General features: G+C 39.1%; 1 protein-coding gene across 2 annotated transcripts in view; it reads left to right on the top strand.

Annotated features, from left to right (window-relative positions):
- Positions 1–20680, top strand: part of RNF130 (ring finger protein 130) — an 81999-nt gene that overhangs the window by 13166 nt on the left and 48153 nt on the right. For both annotated transcript variants that reach the window (XM_045026981.1, XM_045026980.1), the window contains exon 2: positions 5790–5984. In XM_045026981.1, the coding sequence (XP_044882916.1) occupies positions 5790–5984 (195 nt within the window). The remainder of the gene's footprint in view (positions 1–5789; positions 5985–20680) is intronic.

Here is a 20680-nt window from a genome sequence, read left to right as displayed (position 1 = left end):
CTCCCATTTCCTATTCATTGAGAAAATAGGGAAAAATCTAGAAAGAATATTTTTGTTCCGTACGTGAACAGCAAACTATGTTGTCTTTCACTGCTAGAGATCATAGCTAAACATGGTTTAAAAATCATAAGTGATACAAACATACTGAGACTACTACATAATTTCCTTTTTATGAAACTGGGATATTTCTTAACTCCACCATAATGCCAGACCTTTTATTATTCTAGTTACTCCATTTTTAGCTCTTAATTTCTATTTTATTTTGCCTTAAGTGCTCAAAGGCATCGGACCACTCTCTAAATTAGAGAACTACTTTGAAAAGTGAAATTTTTTTATGTTGTATACGTGAAATCATGACCTATTAATAAGGCTCAGATTTTTGTCACGGATATTTTCAGTAAAAATCACGGACAGGTCGTGGCAATAAACAAAAATTCACAGAAGCCTCTGACCTGTTCATGATTTTTACTAAAAATATCCCTGGCAAAATGGAGAGAGGATAGGGTCCAGCATCCAAAGTGGCTGGGAGCTTTGGGGTCCCGTCACCCCCCGCAGTGGCAGGGAGCTCTGGGGTCCCCACCACAGCTGAGCTGCCACAAGGGGTACCTCCCCTGTAGCTGGGCTGCCACAAGGGGTCCACCTGCTGCGACTGGGCTGCTGCAGGGAGCCCCGTGGCGAGTGGGAGCTCCAGGGGATCCCCGCTATCTGCCACAGCTGGGCTGCTGCGGGGAGGGGTTTGCCACCTGCCACGGCTGGGATGCTGCGGGGAGTCCTGCTGTCCATAGCTAATTGGGTGCTCTGGGGTCCCCCTGCTGCTAGGAGATGGTGGGGGCCTGCCAGCAGTGTCTGAGAGCTGCAGGGCTGCCTGCTGACTGACAGCTCCAGCCCCAGGGCAGAAAATGTCAGAGGTCCCCGGAACTCACGGATTCTGTGACTTCAATGACCTCCGTGAAATAATCGTAACCTTACCTATTAAGCATACTAACAAACATACCTTTACTAGACTAGTATACTTGCATTTCTTACTGTAAAAAGACATTGTGGTAGTTACAATGGATGATACATTTTATGCTACAGCCCATTAAAACTTTCTGCAGCTGGAAGAGGAAGATGATGGAAATGTGCACTAACCTTTGCTCTTATATGACTAAATCTGTCCATTTCAGTTTTCATTCTGATTTGAGACCAAACATTACTGCATACTCTGTTTCCTTTTGCTCTTTAGGAAGTTTAACAAAGATAACCTTATCACTTAATGAGTTAGTCATTCTAATTCTTTCAATGTAGTACTTTAAAACAAAACTAAAATTTTGGGGGAATATTTTCTCTCAAGTCCCAGTAGTTCCTCTCTTAGAATCATAGACTATCAGGGTTGGAAGGGACCTCAGGAGGTCATCTAGTCCAACCCCCTGCTCAAAGCAGGACCAATTCCCAACTAAATCATCCCAGCCAGGGCTTTGTCAAGCCTGACCTTAAAAACCTCTAAGGAAGGAGATTCCACCACCTCCCTAGGTAACCCATTCCAGTACTTCACCACCTTCCTAGTGAAAAAGTTTTTCCTAATATCCAACCTAAACCTCCCCCACTGCAACTTGAGACCATTACTCCTTGTTCTGTCATCAGGTACCACTGAGAACAGTCTAGATCCATCCTCTTTGGAACCCCCTTTCAGGTAGTTGAAAGCAGCTATCAAATCCCCCCTCATTCTTCTCTTCATAAAGCTTAGTCAGAAACATCTAGTGTGAGAGAGAGAGATCCTTTTCTTTCTCTCTTACGTAGCTCCGGTACCGGTAATAGATCCTGCATGAGTTACTCCTGGGGGAATTATGCACCAAAAAATTATAAATTCTGCGCACAATATTTTAAAATTCTGTATATTTTAAAATACCCGTCAGCAAATTTGTAACAATAAAGACAACACAAATTTAGGAAATATTTTTTGACAAATAGATTCCTTACTAGGCATATTGAAACAGAACTTTGAGTGATAATTCATTTAAACCAGGGGTTCTCAACCTTTTTCCTTCTGAAAACCCCACACCCCCAATGCTATAAAAACTCCACAGCCCACCTTTGCCACAACTAGTTTTCTGCATATGAAAGCTAGGGTCTGCACTAAGAGTAGCAAGCAGGGCGATTGCCCGGGGCCCCACACCACGAGGACGCACCGCAAAGCTAAGTTGCTCATATGGTGGCTCAATTTCCTTTCTGAATGTTCTATAATTACTGAGGGAATAACAAAATACAGTGATCCCATCAAACATTAATAAAGCAACATACAAATCAAATTGTTTTCTGACTTTTTTTTTCTTATCCTTATCCGAACAAAAGATAAAACTAGCCCTGAAGTGGTAACTAACAACAAATAGTATTTTCTATTGCTGTAGGTACTAGTTCTATTCCATTATAAAATAGTTTAAGGTTTATAATGCTTTTTTTTTGTGTGCTAAATTTGAGTGATGTGTGAAGGGATAGTGATTTGACTTAATGTAAAAGATGTATGGCTACAATTTTCACACAGTTTCAAAATTCTGGAATGAGGGTCTAACTATAAAACTTCTTGTAATAAGAAAACTTTTAGGCTTCCATTCTAGTTTCAGTGGGCCTGGCAGCACTGGGTGATCTTAACATCCTAGATAGTACAGTATCTAATTACAATGGAATGTATTAAAAATGGAGCAATTGTCAAACTTTCTTACCTCATCTATTTAATGTTAATCTTCTGATGTCTTTGTTTCCTATCATAATTACTTTGTCTTGCCTCTTGCATATTGCCCATCTTTGCTCCCAATACTTCTTAGCCTTGATAATGATTGCAATGAAAAAAGTAATCTCATAATCTGATTAAACTATTATCCCAGGATAAAATTTGCATGCATTTGCTTTTAAAAGAAAATGCAGACTTAATAATATTGGATATAGCTTCTGCTTTGAGCTGCAGTAGTTAAGTTAAAAATAGGAAATTAGAGAGAGTAAAATATCCTGTGTGTTCTCATTGTTAAGCCAAGGAGTTTGTGTGAAATTCTGGTTTTACATTGTGCTTCATCTTTGGATGTGTGTATGGTATGCCACAGTTATTGGAATCTGATTTTGCTGAAGAAAAATATATATGCCTTTGGCCCTGGGAATTTGAATGTTTTATTGCCCTGCTCATGATATTCTGTTTTTTCCAGTTCTTAGACTACTTCTCTGAACAAGTGGGAAGTATTTATTAAATAGCAAACAGCTTTATCTAAATGGAGATAGTCAAGGTTGGTATGTCCAAAGCTTGACATACTTTTTTGTCCCTTTTGCAGAGTGCAATGTAATTTGAGGGATTTTTAAAACAAATACATGTGCTACTTCTGCTTTTGTAACTGGTTTGTTGTACTTTTAAATAAAAACACGTGCAATACACAAAGTACTCTTATGATTATCGTAACCTGATACAGTATCAGTGCTCCTAAAATACTTTTTTGTGACTCAGTGCCAGTGATTAATGGTTACCATAAATCTTAAAATAGAGGGGTTATGTGTCAATGTAATGGAAGAAAACACCTGATTTTAAAGCAAGAGATTCCAGTTTCAAACTTCTAGATTTCAGAGTTTTGTTATATACAGAGTTCAGAAAAGAAATGAAATTCAGATTTAAGAATTTGGCTAAGTAGCTTTTATAACAATGCCTGAAGTATTCTAATCTAACCTTGCAGAACCACCATGAAGATGTATATAACTTACTTAACTAATTCTTACAATGTTGATGGGAAAACTTAATTTCCTGTCAAATTACTTGCCCCAGGCAAGTGATCAAACAATTTTTTGTAAAGATGTCCCTAATACAGGTTCGTCCACCCAAATGAAACAAGGATGGATGGTAATCTTTAAAATTTCAGAAGAGATCTTTTAACCATTTGAAAGCCCCATTTGTCACATTCTCCTGCTCTTGGAGAGAGTCGCCTCACTGCATGTTAAACAATGGGGACCTTTGTCTGGCTTGTTGAAGGTTGTGTTGCCCCTTTAATGGCAGCTAGAGAGTTACCTGCTGTGTGGAGACAGCTTCATACCAGGTCAGCGTGGGGACGCTAGGTGACCAGAAGAGAAGGGAACTGTTTATACCCACATCTATGCAGTAAAAGCCTCTTTTCACCTGGACCAGGCTAAGCAGTGCCCACCTTCCCACTCATGGAAGTAGTTGAAATGCCAGGTTTCATCATGATCAGCTGTGAGCATTATGCTAGTCTCCCCTTTTCTTGGGGGGTTAGGAAGGATCTTTTCCCTTACCACCAGATTGGCCAAGACAAGGTGGATTTGCTTGCCTTCCCCATAGCAGGTTGAGGGCTTAATGGGGGACAAAGAACAAAAAGGACAGGAGTTAGGCTGTGATTATGTAAGCTTGGGACGGATGTCCAATACAGGTGCTTCATAGGGAATGGATATGGTGATCAGATAAAATGGATTGGGAAAGCAGCTCCCTGGGTATATGTAGATGAGTATGGAATTACCTGCACTGAACAATTTTATCTGCCAGATTCTGCTAGTCATGTAGAAATAAAGTTTCAGCATAATTAAAGCATATCCAGTGTCTGCTGTCCTTCCAGCATAGCCGGACAATGCTTACAAAGGCCTTCTGTTTGGATTCTTTGTTACATGTAGTAGGCTAGATGGTGGTGTAGTAAATGTCACAAATAGACTTGTCTAGAAAATGCAGGTTGCCATGGAGAAGCACATTTTATTACCTTTTTAAAGGGCACAAAGTTATAGCATACTTGACTTAATTTTTTTTTATTAAGTGCTATCTGAAAAGCTTTCGGAAGCCTTACTGCGTTTAAACAAAACCACTGTTTTAACCTTATTGGTAGCTAGTGATATTTTTACTTTTTGGCAGTTGAAGAGCATAACATTGACTCTTTTTTAAATACTATAGATGTTACCACTTTGCTCTCTTGTAAGTTACTATTTAATAGTGCTACAGTTTCTTGAATAAAGCAAGCATTAGTTTCTCTGTCTAAGCAGTAAGTTTCCAGCCACATGCAAACAGAACCATTTTTCACTGGTGTCAGCTGTTGTACCACAAGTGATGTATTGTACCTTGATTTTTGTGGGCTGGTTTCTCAGTGTCCCAGGAGAAATTGTATGACACTTGCACTTTAACTATAGGCTAGGTGAGGGGTACTACAGGAAGGCTCTGACAGAGGTCTTGAAATTAAGTATAACTGATATTTTTTTATTCTGACAGTATATTAATTCTGTAGTAGAAACCTCTTAAGTTGGTTAATTAGTTGCTCCAAAATGTTCTTAAGATAGACCAGTGACAATTATTAACACTAACTAGTCTGTACTTGACCGAACTGGTTTAAAAGCTTGTTTTCACATCCTCCTTTGTTTAGCCATACTTCACACTGGAATGATATTTATAACTGCATTAAAAGGGAGAAAACCCTGTGTGGCTGAGAAACAGATGCTTGGTAATGCCTATGGCACATAAACCATATTTTAATGTTGTTTTTCCCCCTGAGCAAGTATTGATTCAAATATTAATTCATTGTGGAGTTAAAAATATCTTTGTGGTCACTAAATTAATTCTCAGGCATATGTATTCACAGCTCCTAATGAGTATGAGGTTTTAAAAATATTTTTTGAAGGGGACTTTCCCTTTAAGCATGCAACTTTGTTTTAGGCTTTGGTAGCCAGAGAGTAATAACTATCAAGTATAAGACAACTGAATTCTTTGACAAATGTTTTTTTGTTTTCCTTCTAACTTTTTTGCCAGTTTGAACAAATCCCTGATGTATAAATTTCTCCTGTTTTAGTGGTGGATCGTCTGGGCTGTGATCCTCGAACACGTTTCCATGTTCCTCCGAATACCAAGCAGTGGATTGCCTTGCTGCAACGAGGAAACTGTACATTTAGAGAGAAAATATTGCGAGCAGCTTCACATAATGCCACAGCTGTGGTCATTTACAACAATATATCCAGTGAGGAACCTGTCACTATGACTCATCAAGGTAAATAGTATGAAGTCAGTTTCCCTTTTGTCCCCTTTGCCCTCTGGATATTTTTCTGCCATATAAACTATTTTTAAAGCACTGTTGACCAGGGCTTTGGAGCTGTGCTCCGGCTCCGCTCCAGCTCCAGGCAAAAACCTGCAGCTCCATTGCTCCGGAGCTGCTCCGCGCTCCAGCTCCGGGCTCAGCTCCAAAGCCCTGTTGTTGACGTAGTATACAACTACTTCTTAAGTGTTTTTACCCTTGGTTCTTTGCAAATATGAGCAAGTACACAATATAGTGAAATACAATGAATACATCTGGAACTGTATTATTTTTTTTTAAACCTCCAGAGGGATACTCTTATCCACCGAGTAACATTTTTTCTTTCCCCTTTTTGGGATCTTAGAGCTATCACTTTTGTTTCAAATCTTAGAGCTATTGCTTATTGGAGAGGCAGAAAACAAAACAGTGTATAACAGAGAAGAGCTGTAACTTTATACAAAATATCTGAGAGTGAAGAATTTTTATAGTAATGAGACTTATAGTGGAGTTTTGAAGGCTCGGTGTGTGCCCCTGTTTTTTTGGCACAAGCATTCCTAAGTTGGTGTTGGGACCCATACCAGGCTGAGATCATGCATATGGCCCACAGGAGCACTTCATCCTGGGTAGCTTCTGTTTTCTTTGCTGTGCTTCCCTGGCAAAACAGAATACGCTGCTACCTGGTAAGCAATAGGAACAAGACCCACTGATCCATATTAACATGTGGAATTGGGACAGCATTGGCAAAATAGATACTACACATCAAAAAAACAGGGTTTGGGTCAAAATAAAAAGCATAGGTATATTCATGCTGTATATCTCAGGTTGTCAGCATCGTTTATGTAGTTATGTAACTTTATTAAAATACATCTCTACCTCGATATAACGCTGTCCTCAGGGGCCAAAAAATCTTACCGCGTTATAGGTGAAACCGTGTTACATCGAACTTGCTTTGATACACCGGAGTGCGCAGCCCCGCCCCTCCAGAGCGCTGCTTTACCGCATTATATCCGAATTCGTGTTATATTGGGTTGTGTTATATCGGGGTAGAGGTGTATTGTCCCATTTCCCACAGGGGTGCCACTTCAGATTTTGGGGTGGGGAGGTAACTTCCAACCAGGGGTTGAATCACTTGGATTTTTTTGAAAGAGAAAATGTCTATTTTTGGAGCATTTGTTTCGATTAGTTCCTGTATTTTTAACAGTACATATAGATTTATTACAACAAAATTAACAACATAGGGCAAATAGGCAACTTTTAAAGCTAAGCTAAGCACCTTTGCATGCAAACCCAGTACCAAATAAAACCTAATTTTCAAGTCTCTAAAGCAAAGTTCAGAACACCCAAGAGAAATACAATAAAATATTACTGATCCCACAGCCTTGATGTATAAATCTTTTAGCCTTTACACAGGTGGCAGTGCAGTCATATAGTATGATACATTGCTATTATGAAGCAAACTTGGACAAATTGCTAAGGAGTACAAAAGAATAGCACAGCCATGTAGGGGCAAAATCAGAAAGACTAAGGCATAAAATTAGTTAAATGTATCAGGGAACATAAAAGGTAATAAGAGGTTCTTTAAATACATTAAGAACAAGAGACAGACAAAGGAAGTATAGGTCCTCTACTTAGCAAGGAAGGAGAGCTAATAACTGGTGACATGAAGAAGGCCGTGGTGTTTAATGCCTATTTTGTTTCAGGTTCACTAGAAAGGTGACTAGATACTCAACTCAATTAATAGTAATAACAAGGGGGAAGGAATGCAAGCCAAAATAGGGAAAGAACAGAATTAAAGAATATTTAGAGATATGCACTTCAGCAGGACCTGATGAAATTCATTCTAGGGTACTTAAAGAACTAACTGAAGCAATCTTGCAACTGTTAGCCGTTATTTTTGAGAACTCATTGAAGTTGGGTAAGGTCTCAAAGGACTGGAAAAGGGCAAACACAGTATCTATAGTTAAAAAGGGGAACAAAGAAAACCCAGGGAACAGTAGTCCGGTCAGCTTAACTTCAATACCTGGAAAGATAGTGGAACAGATTATTAAACAATCAGTTTGTAAGCACCTAGAGGAAATAGGGTTATAAGGAATATCCAGTATGGATTTGAAAAAACAAATCTTGTCAAACCAATCTAATTTCCTTCTTTGACAGGATTACTGGCCTACTGGATTTGCAGGGAAGGAACCAGTAGATGTGAGATATCAAAAGCTGTACTAAAAAATCAAGATGATTCTTGGGGTACCCAGTACTGTGAATCACATCGTTACCCCCTACCTCCGTCATGAGGGAGTCTTGCCTATGCCTGGTTGGGTGTCAGCTCCTTAACACCACCAGCCTTTCTCAGGCTCTCGCTCGGACACTCTCCTCTAGGCGGGGCCAGCCCTGTTTTCATCTTGCAGGCTAACAATAGATGCACCCCTCTCCCTAAGTCCCTTTGAAGTGTTCCACTGAGATATCCAGCCCCTTTAATTGGCAACTTACAGAAATTCCAAATCCTCTGCTCCTGGAGGAGCAGTGTGCCCCAGTTTACTAGTTTTACCTTAAACCACAGCTCCTGTAAACCAGTGGTTCTCAACCAGGGGTACGCAGAGGTCTTCCAGGGGGGTACATCAACTCATCTAGATATTTGCTTAGTTTTACAACAGGGTACATAAAACGCACTAGTGAAGTCAGTACAAACTAAAATTTCATACAGGCAATGACTTGTTTATGCTGCTCTATATACTGTACACTGAAATGCATGTACAGTATAAAATAAATCAATCGGAATATAAATAATTATGTGGTAAAAATGAGAGTAAGCAATTTTTCAGTAATAGTGTGCTGCAACACATCTGTATTTTTATGACTCTTTTTGTAAGCAAGTAGTTTTTAAGTGAGATGTAACTTGGGGGTATGCAAGACAAATCAGACTCCTGAAAGGGGTACAGTAGTTTGGAAAGGTTGAGAACCACTGCTGTAAATCACACAGCACTGATAAGCCCTTATAATAAAACAAAAGTAGATTTAACAAAGACTAAAGATTTAACTAGAAATGAGTGGTGGCAACAAATGGTTACAATACAAAACAAAATCATAAAATGCAAAACGCTGTCTACCCTTAATAGTTACCTTCCCTATCTAATAAAGTACATCCCCTTCCCCTGCCCCAAACTCTGGCAGTTGCAGAACTGGCTGGCTTCACAAGAACCAGGATCTAGTTTTTCATGAGATCACAGTATTCCTCCAGGTGTCTCCTGAGTGAAAGGATCCACAGGACCTCACTCCTCTGTTACATTGAAAATCATTTGGTTCTATACACTGACAGGGTGAACCCCTGTCTTGTTTTAATCGTGTTTTTTTGTTTGTTTTTTACCTTTAAATTCAGTTATTTGCAGTTGCTACTCATGGCTTTCCACTGAAAGTCTTAGTATTGCACAAAACTATACAACTGAGCCTTGCATTGTGTCACGTCCCCTGGTGACTACTTTCTACTCCAAGTCCATAAAGCATACTTTCAGTATAAATAGATTATTCCTTAAATATTACCCATATATACAGCTTGCAACATTTATAAATCTTGAAAAGTTACAAGCTTTCTGTAGATATTTTACGTGTTACTCCTTATAGCTAAATATCCTGTAAGATGTGTTTGGTGTAGTGAATTCTTTGCAAAGGAGCATGTGTGTCATGGGACAGCTTACTTGACCGAAATGGTGCCCCTGATTCTCCAACTAGGCCCACAGACCTGTATCTTTCTAACTCATAATGGCAACTCTGAGTCCAGTTTGCCCTGTAGCCTCAATCATTACCATCTCCCTAAAACTCTTTCCAAAGAAAAGCCTTGACAAATATGTATAAAGAGACTAAATATGTAGGTCTAATAGCATGTACTGAAAATCACCACATCCAGTCACTGAAACAAATTCCATAGCAGCCAGGGGACCCTTTGCATTTCCCACCTCAGATTATCTCAACTACTGTGGTATCTTGTGGGGAGAGGTAGTTTCTTGGGTACTTGGGAACCAAACCATTTGAGGCTTGGATACACAAGTCTTACACATAAAAATAGAGTCCATAAAGATTTACCTTGAATGTTTTGGTGCTTTTTGAAGGGTACCTGTCCCCTTGTGGATTTCAGCAAACAATCATCCCTTAGGTTAGTTTCTTTTGGCATGGTGAAAAATATTTCATCCAACTCATTCTTTCCATTTCATAGCTGAATATAGATTTAAACATTTGAAATCTATGGAAACGCATGTATATGCACTTTCTCAATATACTTCTCCAGCAAAGAACAAATCTTTTTTGATGGCCAGATATCAATTGTCACTCTCCAATCAATATTTTCATCATATTAAATGAAAACAATTGGCATCTTTTACAGCAAAAGGTGTTTGATTTTATGTGCTCTGGTAGTATATTAAGTCTCTGATGTTCAGGTTTTAATGCTACACTGTCTCCCAGGGCCAACTAGCGAAATAGGTATTGACCTCAGTGAACTTGTATCCACTAACAAAAAACTGCTAAGCTTAGTTACAACGGGTGTTTTTGTTGTCTCTTCCCTATCTGTATCCCTATAGTAATATGTTTTTATATATATATATCTCCACATATTGTGGTAAATGACCTCTCTTGGGTAAATGAAGGACATCTTTCCCAGAGCAGTTTATATTAGAAAGGTTGGGACATTACTGGCAGGAAGGCAGCTTTATCAGTGGTTTTGCTTCCTTGCTTTTCTTTTATTCAAGCAGAACAAATAATATCTAATGCACAGAGAGAATATGTGGCAGGGGAAAATATTTAGTAGCTGTCTCTTTATAGTCAGTAATGGGAATAGGAAGGAAATGCAGGTAGAATAAAAGTAGTGTTAATATTAATTTTTAAAAAATGTGCTTGTGTAGTAGAAACTTAAATTTAAGTGTTACTAAATCACTGATTTATTCTCAAGTTCAGGTAAATCTTGAATTTTTTTGTAATTTTAAATCTATGTAAAAGTGCTGTAATCTTAAATTTGAGATTAGCACAGCTTCTGTCCTTTTCATCTACATTATCATCTTCGCCTTGTTAGTTGGGGAGGGTGGCTCTTTGTCTTGACAGGAACTATTGAAGACCAAGTGTTTCTTCCAAGCTGACATCGACATTCTTCATGTCCTCCTTTAGCACCTAGAAGCACATTTTTCTGGGTCTCTTTCATGGTCTCTGTCCTGTGACTACTAGATCTTGTACTCTGACCACCATCTCCTACATATCATTGTCTCATATGACCCAGCCATCTCAGTTGATGCTCCCTCAGCTTTTTCATGATGAGGGCTACCTGCAGCATGGCTCTTACTGTTTTGCGTCTTAAAATAAAATTTATTTAAATGAGAACTAAAGCACCAAAATAAAATTACTAAATTCCATTGATTACTGATTCATTGTTGTCAAAGTTACAGAAATTTTCTCCTTAAGTCTTAACACTACATCTAGCATTACATCTTTACATCCAATGTAGACTTGGATTAAGCCTTTAAAGTAATCAGAACAAGCTTACTGCTTCATTGCATCCTTGGATAAATAATGCATCCCTTTTTGAGAGAGAGAATATCCATTCAGTGATGTACGATTGACTCTTTTCATTCTGCTTTTAGAATTTTTAGAGGATTAATCTTACACCCCACCCCATCCCTCCCAAACCAGGAAAGTGTATATTACAGATAAAGGGGAAAATATATAAAAATCAGATTATATTCTCTGATAAAAGAATAATGGTTGATGGAGGAGAATTCATGCTTGTTTTGAAATGTGCTCAGAGAAGATGGGTGTGTTCTTGGTTACTGGTTCAAAGGCAAAACGGGCAGTGGATGTCAATGACTTCAGGTCACTAATGGCTGTTTAGGGATCTCAGTCAAGTTCAGAGTTGACAGGTCTCTAAAGTTCATGCTGCCACTGCAGTTGCCATGGTAATGCTTGTTGGCAGGCACTTGGACATCAAGAAGGGGAATGGATACAGAAGCAGAACTATCCTCTCTCCAAAAAAGTGGTGATTTCAAGTCAGGATTCAGGGATATTGGTGAAACAATTACGAGAAGCTTGAACCAAATCTGTTCTTGCTATACTATAGTTTATTATTCCAAGCAGGCATCAAAATTTATTCTTAAAAGGATGTGCAAACATGTTGGTAGAAAGCTGCATAGGTCTTAAGCACTCAAATTTATCTTATTGTAGATCTGGAGTATCCAAAGCCAGTAGAATAATGGCAGATCAACAAGAAAAATAAGTTTGGGGGTTGCTAATGCCCATTAAACCCACTTGAGCATAAACAGTCCATTGACTCAGACCAAAGCCTTTTTTTTACCCCCATGGATCATTGAGAATTCCACCCATGCATTCCCAAATTCAAAGTGAATTTTACTCTAGCCTGCCAGGCTTATGCAAAAATGAAACAAAAACGTAGTGGTACAGATTGTGTCATCTTAAAATTTAGCTCGCATCAACTTGTTTCTCCACTTGTGTTTTTACTTGTTGAAGTTAGATAACATGATTTTAAGGCCATGCGGTCGGTCTGACTTTCTTTATATAATCTTGAGTCTTAAATGATGCAGGATGACAGATCAGAGGTGTGGCTGGCTTTTCAGGCTGCCAGTGGAATATGAAGAATGGGATTGGGCGTTAAGATCAATAAACTGAGATAAAAAATAAACTTTTCTAGTAGTATGAACTCATATATATGGCGTTTAACATTTTATATATTGTGTGATTCTGATAATAAAAACTATTTTGGTAACACACAGCAACTGCATCATATTTAAAGCAGTCTTCTCACTGTATCTCCTAGAGGCACATAATCAAAGTCTATCATGCAGTAGATGGAGTTGTCTGACCAGATAATGGGTCCCAAACAGGAGTGTGTTTGAAGCACACACCTTGGAGCATAAGGGAGCTATTGTCTCATTCTAACACAAGCGAGAAAATCTGTTCCATAGTATTAGGGAGACTGGGAAAGCAATCTGGGACACTACCAAAGTGCTTTTCATGTGGTGTGTATTTCAGCCAACACTGAAATACCTGTAGCCACTGGTAGAACTGGCTTGTTTTCAGAGGATGGAGAAGTTACATCCTCTTACCATTGTGAAAAGGCCCAGGAGATTGTTAATAACCATAAGCAGTCAAATATTTTTTCTTAGCCACAAACTAAACCTCCAGCAATAGAGTGCCCCCAAGTTCCTTGGGTTTGTTTGTCACATGGTTTTGTAGCAATTTCAGATTCAGATAAGGTTGTTCTCTTGCCATTCCTATTGTAGACTTAGCTATACTTATTTGAGAGGACTCTTAGATTGAAGTTTCTCTGTAGGGATATATTGCCTACAAGCAAAAAATATCTCTTCAATAGGAATCCATTATTTTCTGGCTCCGAAATCATTTGGAGAAAATTGAATCCGCTATCCAGAAATAGCAAAGATGGAGTTGCCTGCTAGCATCACCTCACTGTTATGGGATGAATGAAATTAAATATTTGGTTATCAAACTAAAAACATCTTGGTAAGAATCTGTTCTCATATGGCCTGCATTAAGCTAATACTTTGATTTATCAAGATTATAGATTTTTTTTTAAAGCAGATTTTGGATGTAACAATAATTATAGGCCCCAAGGCTATAACTTTTGGACACTGTTCTATTGACAATTCTACCCAAATAAAAAGCTTTAAAATATGAATATGAACTTTCTATGAAATAGGAAAAAATATTTCACATAAAATATTGAAGTTAGTTGTTGAGGACAGAGGCATGAGTCTAACTGATAGTGATAGCTGCCTTATTTAGCTTCCTTATTCTGCCCAATGACAAGGTTATCTTCCTTCTTGGTTCAAAACTAAAGATCTTAACACTTTGTACTACCCTATGTCTGAACACAGATCCAGTTTTTAGAGTTTCATGGTACATTTAAAAAGTTTGTCTATTAATCTTGTCGTATCACTCTTCCTGCCCTTTGGCATTTCTTTAAAGACTGGTAAACTTTTACGACACAGAAGTGGTGATTATTAAGAAACAGAATGCAACTATTCATTGTGGTTTTATTTTTAAGATCTGTTTTTCTCCCCCATGCCTTATTTTCTGTGTTCATTATATTCTACCCTGGGTAACAAATAAGCTACATTAGGTCAGAATGTAGATTGTGATAAGCACAATACTGAAATCACTATTAGAAGACATCCAGAAAATGCTGTTGAACTAGTAAATACTTAACACTTAGTACTTTAAATGTATAAAGCACTTTACAAATCTTATAACTAATCCTTGCATTACTTGCATACCTGCCGAACAGGAGTATTATCCTTCTTTAACATATGTGGTTAAATGACTTGTCCAAGGCGCCACATACTCAATGGGAGTTCTAGGACTAGATCCCAGCTCTCCTGATTTGATCTTGTGCCATAAACACAAGACACTCCACTTCTTGTCTGGTGAGCACTGGGTTGGCTGGAAAATTCAACTATGTACAGCAAGGGATGTTGCTGTTAGTCACAGAAATGAAAGCTGAACAAGAAGTAATGCTAATGTAATAGAAAATGAAGAAGTGTGTGGGCTAGTGTGAGGAGACCCACTGATTATTCTCAATCTTTTGAAATGAGTTTTTGTAGTTGCTACTGAACTGCGGAGAGCATATAAAGCAAATATTGAAGATGTTCCTTGCAGTGATGGCCTGCTATTGTAGCTTATCTCCAGACGTGTTCTACTGTGCTGAAGTTAAAATTGTTTGTTTGAAATATTTGCTAATAACCTTTCAATTGAAGTCTTCTCTTGTGTTAGCTCATTTCTGTATCCGTAACCTTGTGGATCCAGACTACCATCTGTTTGCTCTAAATGCAAAATCTTAAGTGACCTCATACTCTCTTGTAATAACAGACGGTCATATCTGACTGGCACAAATTCTAGGCATTCAGTGAATTATTGTGCCTTAACATTGCTGAGGTCATGCTTAAATTTTTGTGTGTGTTTGAAATTGGGAGCTTATTTTCAGTATCTGTAGGAGATGGAGTTGTAGCATTATAACTAAGGCTACGAGTATGTCACGGAGGTCACAGAAGTCACGAAATCCGTGACTTCTTGAGATCTCTGTGACATTGGGGCGCTGCAGCAGCCCAGCCCCCACCGGCAGCAGGAGGGCCACAGCTCCCTGATGCTGCATGCAGTGGGGCAGGGGGCAGGACCCTCCTCCCTCTCCATTTTGTCAGGGATATTTTTACTAAAAGTCAGGGACAGGTCACAGCTTCAATGAATTTTTCTTCATTGCCCGTGACCTGTTCATAACTTTTACTAAAAATGTCCATGACAAAATCGTAGCCTTAATTATAACTTTTCCATTAACTTGTGTGTAAAAGGAGGTATGGTTGCTCACATTTGAGTGCTTTCTTGGGTAGGGGATTCCAGCCTTGATCAACAGAGGTGGTAAAATGCCTAGTAATTACTAGAAGTGAGATATGAACACAGGGTTTCCTCTTCTCCAACTCATGTAACTTGCTCTAGGATACAGGCTATTTGATTGATAGCTTTCTCTCTCCCCTCCCTCCCATCATGTTGGTGTATTTATAAGCAGTAACTTAACTGCAGGAACCACCCCCAAAAAAGAATGGGGACCCACTTCAAAGCGATATTGCCCTAATCAACATATACAGAAGCAAAAATCAGGTCCCAGATGTCAAAATGGATGCCAAAAAGGTGACTTCCCTTTCAAATATTTTTAAGTAGTCACGTCTGACATCTTATTATTCCATGTGTAATTAACCCAATCTATACCATACCATACCAAATCAACATGAAAAATTCTACTATGTGAATTTTAATTTGTTTGCCATTCTTGCAACATTTCTTAAAAATAAGTATAACATTCTTGTTGGATTGACTGCAACCTTAACTTTGGTATTGCTACTGTTCCCCTTTATCTAGGGAAGTGGAAGAGAGCTGTTTGTCCATTGAAGATAGACTGGTGAGCTGGACTGGTTCACCTACCATACTGTTGTATGATATAAATACCTAGATAATTAGAAACATAACGTTGAATGTGGTGGTCAGCTTGAAGAATATCTGTTTGTTTCTATTGCAGGATCCTTGCTCCTTGAAGGCATTATATAGAAATGTCCTGAGTGAGTACTAGTGTTTTCCTCAGGACCACCGAATCCCAAAATATTTTGATTTGCATGTCAATCAGTTAGGGCACACCACTTTTTTATTTTGTTTACTTTGTTGAGTTTTAAATAGGGTTAAGTAGTAAGTAGAGTAGATTTTTAGCATTGATCATTTTTCCATTTTCATTGCAGCTGACCGAAATGCATTCATTCTTAATAAGCTATTCTGACATAAAAAATTATATTTGCTCAGGGTTTTCTGTGTCATTAACATTTTTCATTCCCTGATTGTTAGCTTTGCTTACTTCCCAACAGTAGAAACTACATTTTCAGTCCCAATGCAAGTTCATTCCAAATGTTTTTGCTATGAAATATCCAATAAAATTTGTGCAAACAAAGGTGGTAAATATAGATGCAAAATGGGGGGAGGGAAAAAGAAAGATCTGTCTATCATGGATTTTTTTTCCCCTCTGAATAAGAGAGCAAAGTGAGAGCTGCTGCTTCTCCCAAGGCCAACCAGCTGTTCACTACATGAGCCAGCATGAATGATGCCTTGTTTGTAAATAAACATGCAAACTAGATCTCCTGAACCATTTCTTTTAGATTTATTAGCCTCTTTTCCTTTATCAGTTGCTTTAGTTAAGAAATGGAAAGTGTTCCTTTAACTTATACTTTTGTCATGGTAGCCACGTTAACTCACTTGATAAAAAAACGTGGTGTGCTACAATGCAAAAGTTCTTTAAATATGTTTCTTAAAAGGTGACCACTAGCTAAGATGCAAATGCTTAGAGGCAAGCTTTCAAATCACTACATGGATATTACTCACTGATGAGAGATGCATGATTAAATGGCATTGTCCTCCTATGAAACTTATCTTTTAGTTCCTTGTCTCCCTGGATGCATTTTCTTCTGATCACACCAGAGTTTGAGTTCCTTTTTATTCTGGAGGCAACCAGAGCTATCATTCAGACATCCTTGAAATGTTAATAGGGATGTTAGTGGTACTGGAGGAAGCAAGCATGGAAAGGGCTGTCAAAGTAGCTTTAGCTGCCTTCATATAAACATATATTAAAATCGACTTTGGAAGATCACAGGAAGTGAGTATATCTCCAGGGCTACAAAATTCCTAGGCAAAAGAGGTTTGAGCAACAGATAGGAAAAGAAATACTTCCTCTAAGAACTCTCCTCCATCTTCCATAGAGCACTCTCAACAATCTGTTTCAAACTTTTTTAAATGTATGCTCTTCTCAGAGAGACCTCATTCACTGTAAAAGTGATCTGCCTGACTTAAACTGGTTCTCAAAAAGGACAACCTAAAAAGGCAATGAATGCATCACTTGAAAGTCAGATGTTAACAGACTACTGTATATGTTTCAGAAAAAGAGCAATCACGTAAGATAAATGCCGTGGTAAAGTTAAAATCAGAGGTTCTCAAACTTTTTGTATTGATGACCCCTTTCGAACACCGAGCCTCTGAGTGTGACATTCCCCTTAAAAATTAAAAACACATTTTTGATATTTAACACTATGTTAAATACTAAATTTAAACCCTATTGCTTAAAATGAATTTACCTTTTCTCACTGCTTTTAAATTAAGACTAAAACACAGTGGGTGGCAGGGCTAGGGGCTGACAACCTTGTGTACAGGGGTTGGGGCTCACAGCATCCTGGATGCTCACAGCCCTGCTCCTGGTTGGGGTCAGGGCTCACAACCCCACATGGCAGTCAGAGTCGGGGATCGCAGCCCCGCTCCTGGCCAGGGTTGGGGTTGGGGCTCGCAGCCCCATGTGGGGGTCAAAGTTGGGGCTCACAGCCACGCACTGGGGTTGGGGCTCATAGCCCAGCGCAGGGGTCAGGGGTGGGGCTCACAGCCACACACAGGGGTCGGGGCTCGTAGCCCCGCAGCTCCACATAGGGGTCGGGGCTCACAGCCATGCATCGCGGTCGGGGCTTATAGCCTGGCACAGGGGTGGGGGCTCGCAACTTGCAGCCACACGCTGGGGTCAGGTCTCATGTCCCCTCACATAACCCAGTTTGAGAACCAATGCTCTACACCTAGAGGGAGGATGCACAGTACAAGCAAAATGATTGGTCACATCTGTTTGACTATCTGAATCTTAGAATAAGGCAGTAGGAGGAAGGTGGAAAAAGAGAAACTTTCCTTACCATTTTAACAAAATCAATTTCAGGTCTGAAGAGGATTTATAACTTTTTCTGTGGTACTCATCTTATCTGAGCACAGCACACCATGAATTTATCCTCCTGATACTCCAGTGAAAATTGTATTGAAAGCTTGAAGCTTAAAAAACACAGACACACAAGCTGTTCTGTTGGGAAGGGTATTCCTGTTTAAGGCTAGTAAATCTGCGGGGGATGTGAAAATGCCTCAATTTGTCACAGGCTTGTTAATCTGGAATGTAACACAATTTCTTTAATTTACTTTGAAGGTGATTTCCCAGTGCCATTCTTTGGAAAGCTGCATATACTTTCTGGATTTGTGTTCTTCTTAATCTCATCCCCTCCCTTCTTAAAGAAGAAAGAAAACAGGAACTGAATTAAGTGCTGACATTTACATTAGCAGTGTAATTGTGAACTTTAAACCCCAGTATAGTGAAGTCTGTAGGCCGATTTTCATAATACTGTCCAATGCCTGTTCTTGCTCTTATAAACTAAAATATTTGACATTTCCTTTTGCATTCTAATTGCACTATTGTGCTTACTTTTAAGTGTCTCTTTTGTTTTTGTAGGGCTCTAGAATTGACTATTGCAAACAGTATTAAGGAAGGGTTCTCGTTGCATTAGTACAGCTGAGTCAGTGAGCCTGGTTACATCCTGGTTCTGTGTATATCCATGTCGTCCTAGGTAGACAAGTCAAGAATTCAAGCTTTAGCATCAATATTGCTGATTTTTAGTTGTCAAATAGGTCTAAACTGCTATTAGAAATAGCAAATAGCTCCCTGTGTCTAGATGAGAAGCCTTCATATTGCAAGTCACTGTTGGGGAAGTTCTTCACATTTCCAAAGTTTTAGCCTGGTTATGGAACATGATCAAGATCCTATCTACACTAGAAACTGTGTGCTGCCCCAGCTCTGCGCAGATAGCTGACACAGCAGACCCCTGAGAGAACCCCCAATGACCACAGACTCTAATAAGGTATGAAGGCACCCGGCTAGGTTTATTGTCAAATGAAGCACAGTAATAGTTCCCCGCAGATTGTACAGGACATACTACAAATATGTGCCCCCTGACAATGGACCGGTTCAGTCAGTGGCGGGATACTCCACTGCCCCCTAGGCCAGACAAAGAGACTGCCTCAGGGATGCGTTCTTATACATAGATACAAATTACACATCACTCCTGACATATTGAGGCGCAACCCTTCTATGTAGTAAGGTACAACCCTTCTACACAGTAAGTTGCCGCTTCTCACCTTGTACATGTTGGTTCGAACAAAACAACTCTATCCATCATATTACCCTTTTGACCCTGTCTTTAGGATGGGTCAGCTTGTTCCTTGTCTGTGTGGAATGTGCAAGTATCCAAATGTTCTGATATCTAGTGTCCAGTACCTCTTAGGTATGTATCTTTTTGCAGCATCAGCCCTTTCCTTGCCAGCTTCTGTGAGCAGGGCCTGCCTCTGGCTCACGGCTTAACTTTGCTTTATGTTTAGTAAAGTCTTGACCATTATTTCCGGTCTTAGGCCTCATACCAGGTCTCTGATATAAGGGTTTGTTTCAGGGCCTCACCTTACTACACTATATATGTTTTCCTGCTCTGATAATTGAAATAAACTCTGCTCATCTTACAGTGGTGTAAGTGACAAATTTCCACCAGGTAGTTAGGGTGACAAGTAATGGCCACTCTTTAAAACTGTACAATGCTTATTTCAAAGAACAAGACTAAACAGATGAATGTTCCCCTTTTAAAATCCATTGTAACACACACTAACTTTACAGGTTTTTATTAAGTTACTGCCATGGAAGGACTGACACCATTTAAGTCTGGTGACAGCCTACTCTTTTTTTTTTTTCAGATGGGTTTTGCAAGAGTCAGATACTCACAAAACATTTATGTGCCTCTCATCATGTCCTCACCAGACACCGACTTGTTCAATCAGATGCTTGTGGACACTCCAGGATGTTAGCTGAGAATTTGTCAGACAGTAGACGTCTACTAGCTCTCCTTTGGTGTCAGAACTCTGTTATTGCTAGCACTAACATAGGGACATAAAAATTGCGATACTGGATTAAATTTGACCCATGGTCTGTCTTATACAATAGCCTGATTCCTGCAGTGGCCGATTCAATAAATTTCGAAAGAAGATTCAGTAGCCTTAGAAGAAAGTAAAAGTAGGAGGGAGTAAACCTGAGACTGCTACTGGGACAGTGGAATATATATGAGAGAAAATGAGGATTCTTCTTTGAAATAGCTGTCTGCCTTTTTCTTAATCTTGTTTAGATTAACTAGGAGTGAACACAGTCACTCTGTGATAATCCAGGGAGCTAACAAAATATAAAATTTTGGTAGTTGACAAAACTTAATCTCACATAATTTAGTATGGGGGGGAAATTCTTGGTCTGA

This window comes from Mauremys mutica, chromosome 8 (assembly GCF_020497125.1).
Source record: "Mauremys mutica isolate MM-2020 ecotype Southern chromosome 8, ASM2049712v1, whole genome shotgun sequence".
NCBI lineage: Eukaryota > Metazoa > Chordata > Testudines > Geoemydidae > Mauremys > Mauremys mutica.
The sequence above is the reverse complement of the archived record's forward strand: the minus strand, read 5'-3'. Positions and strand labels throughout refer to the sequence as shown.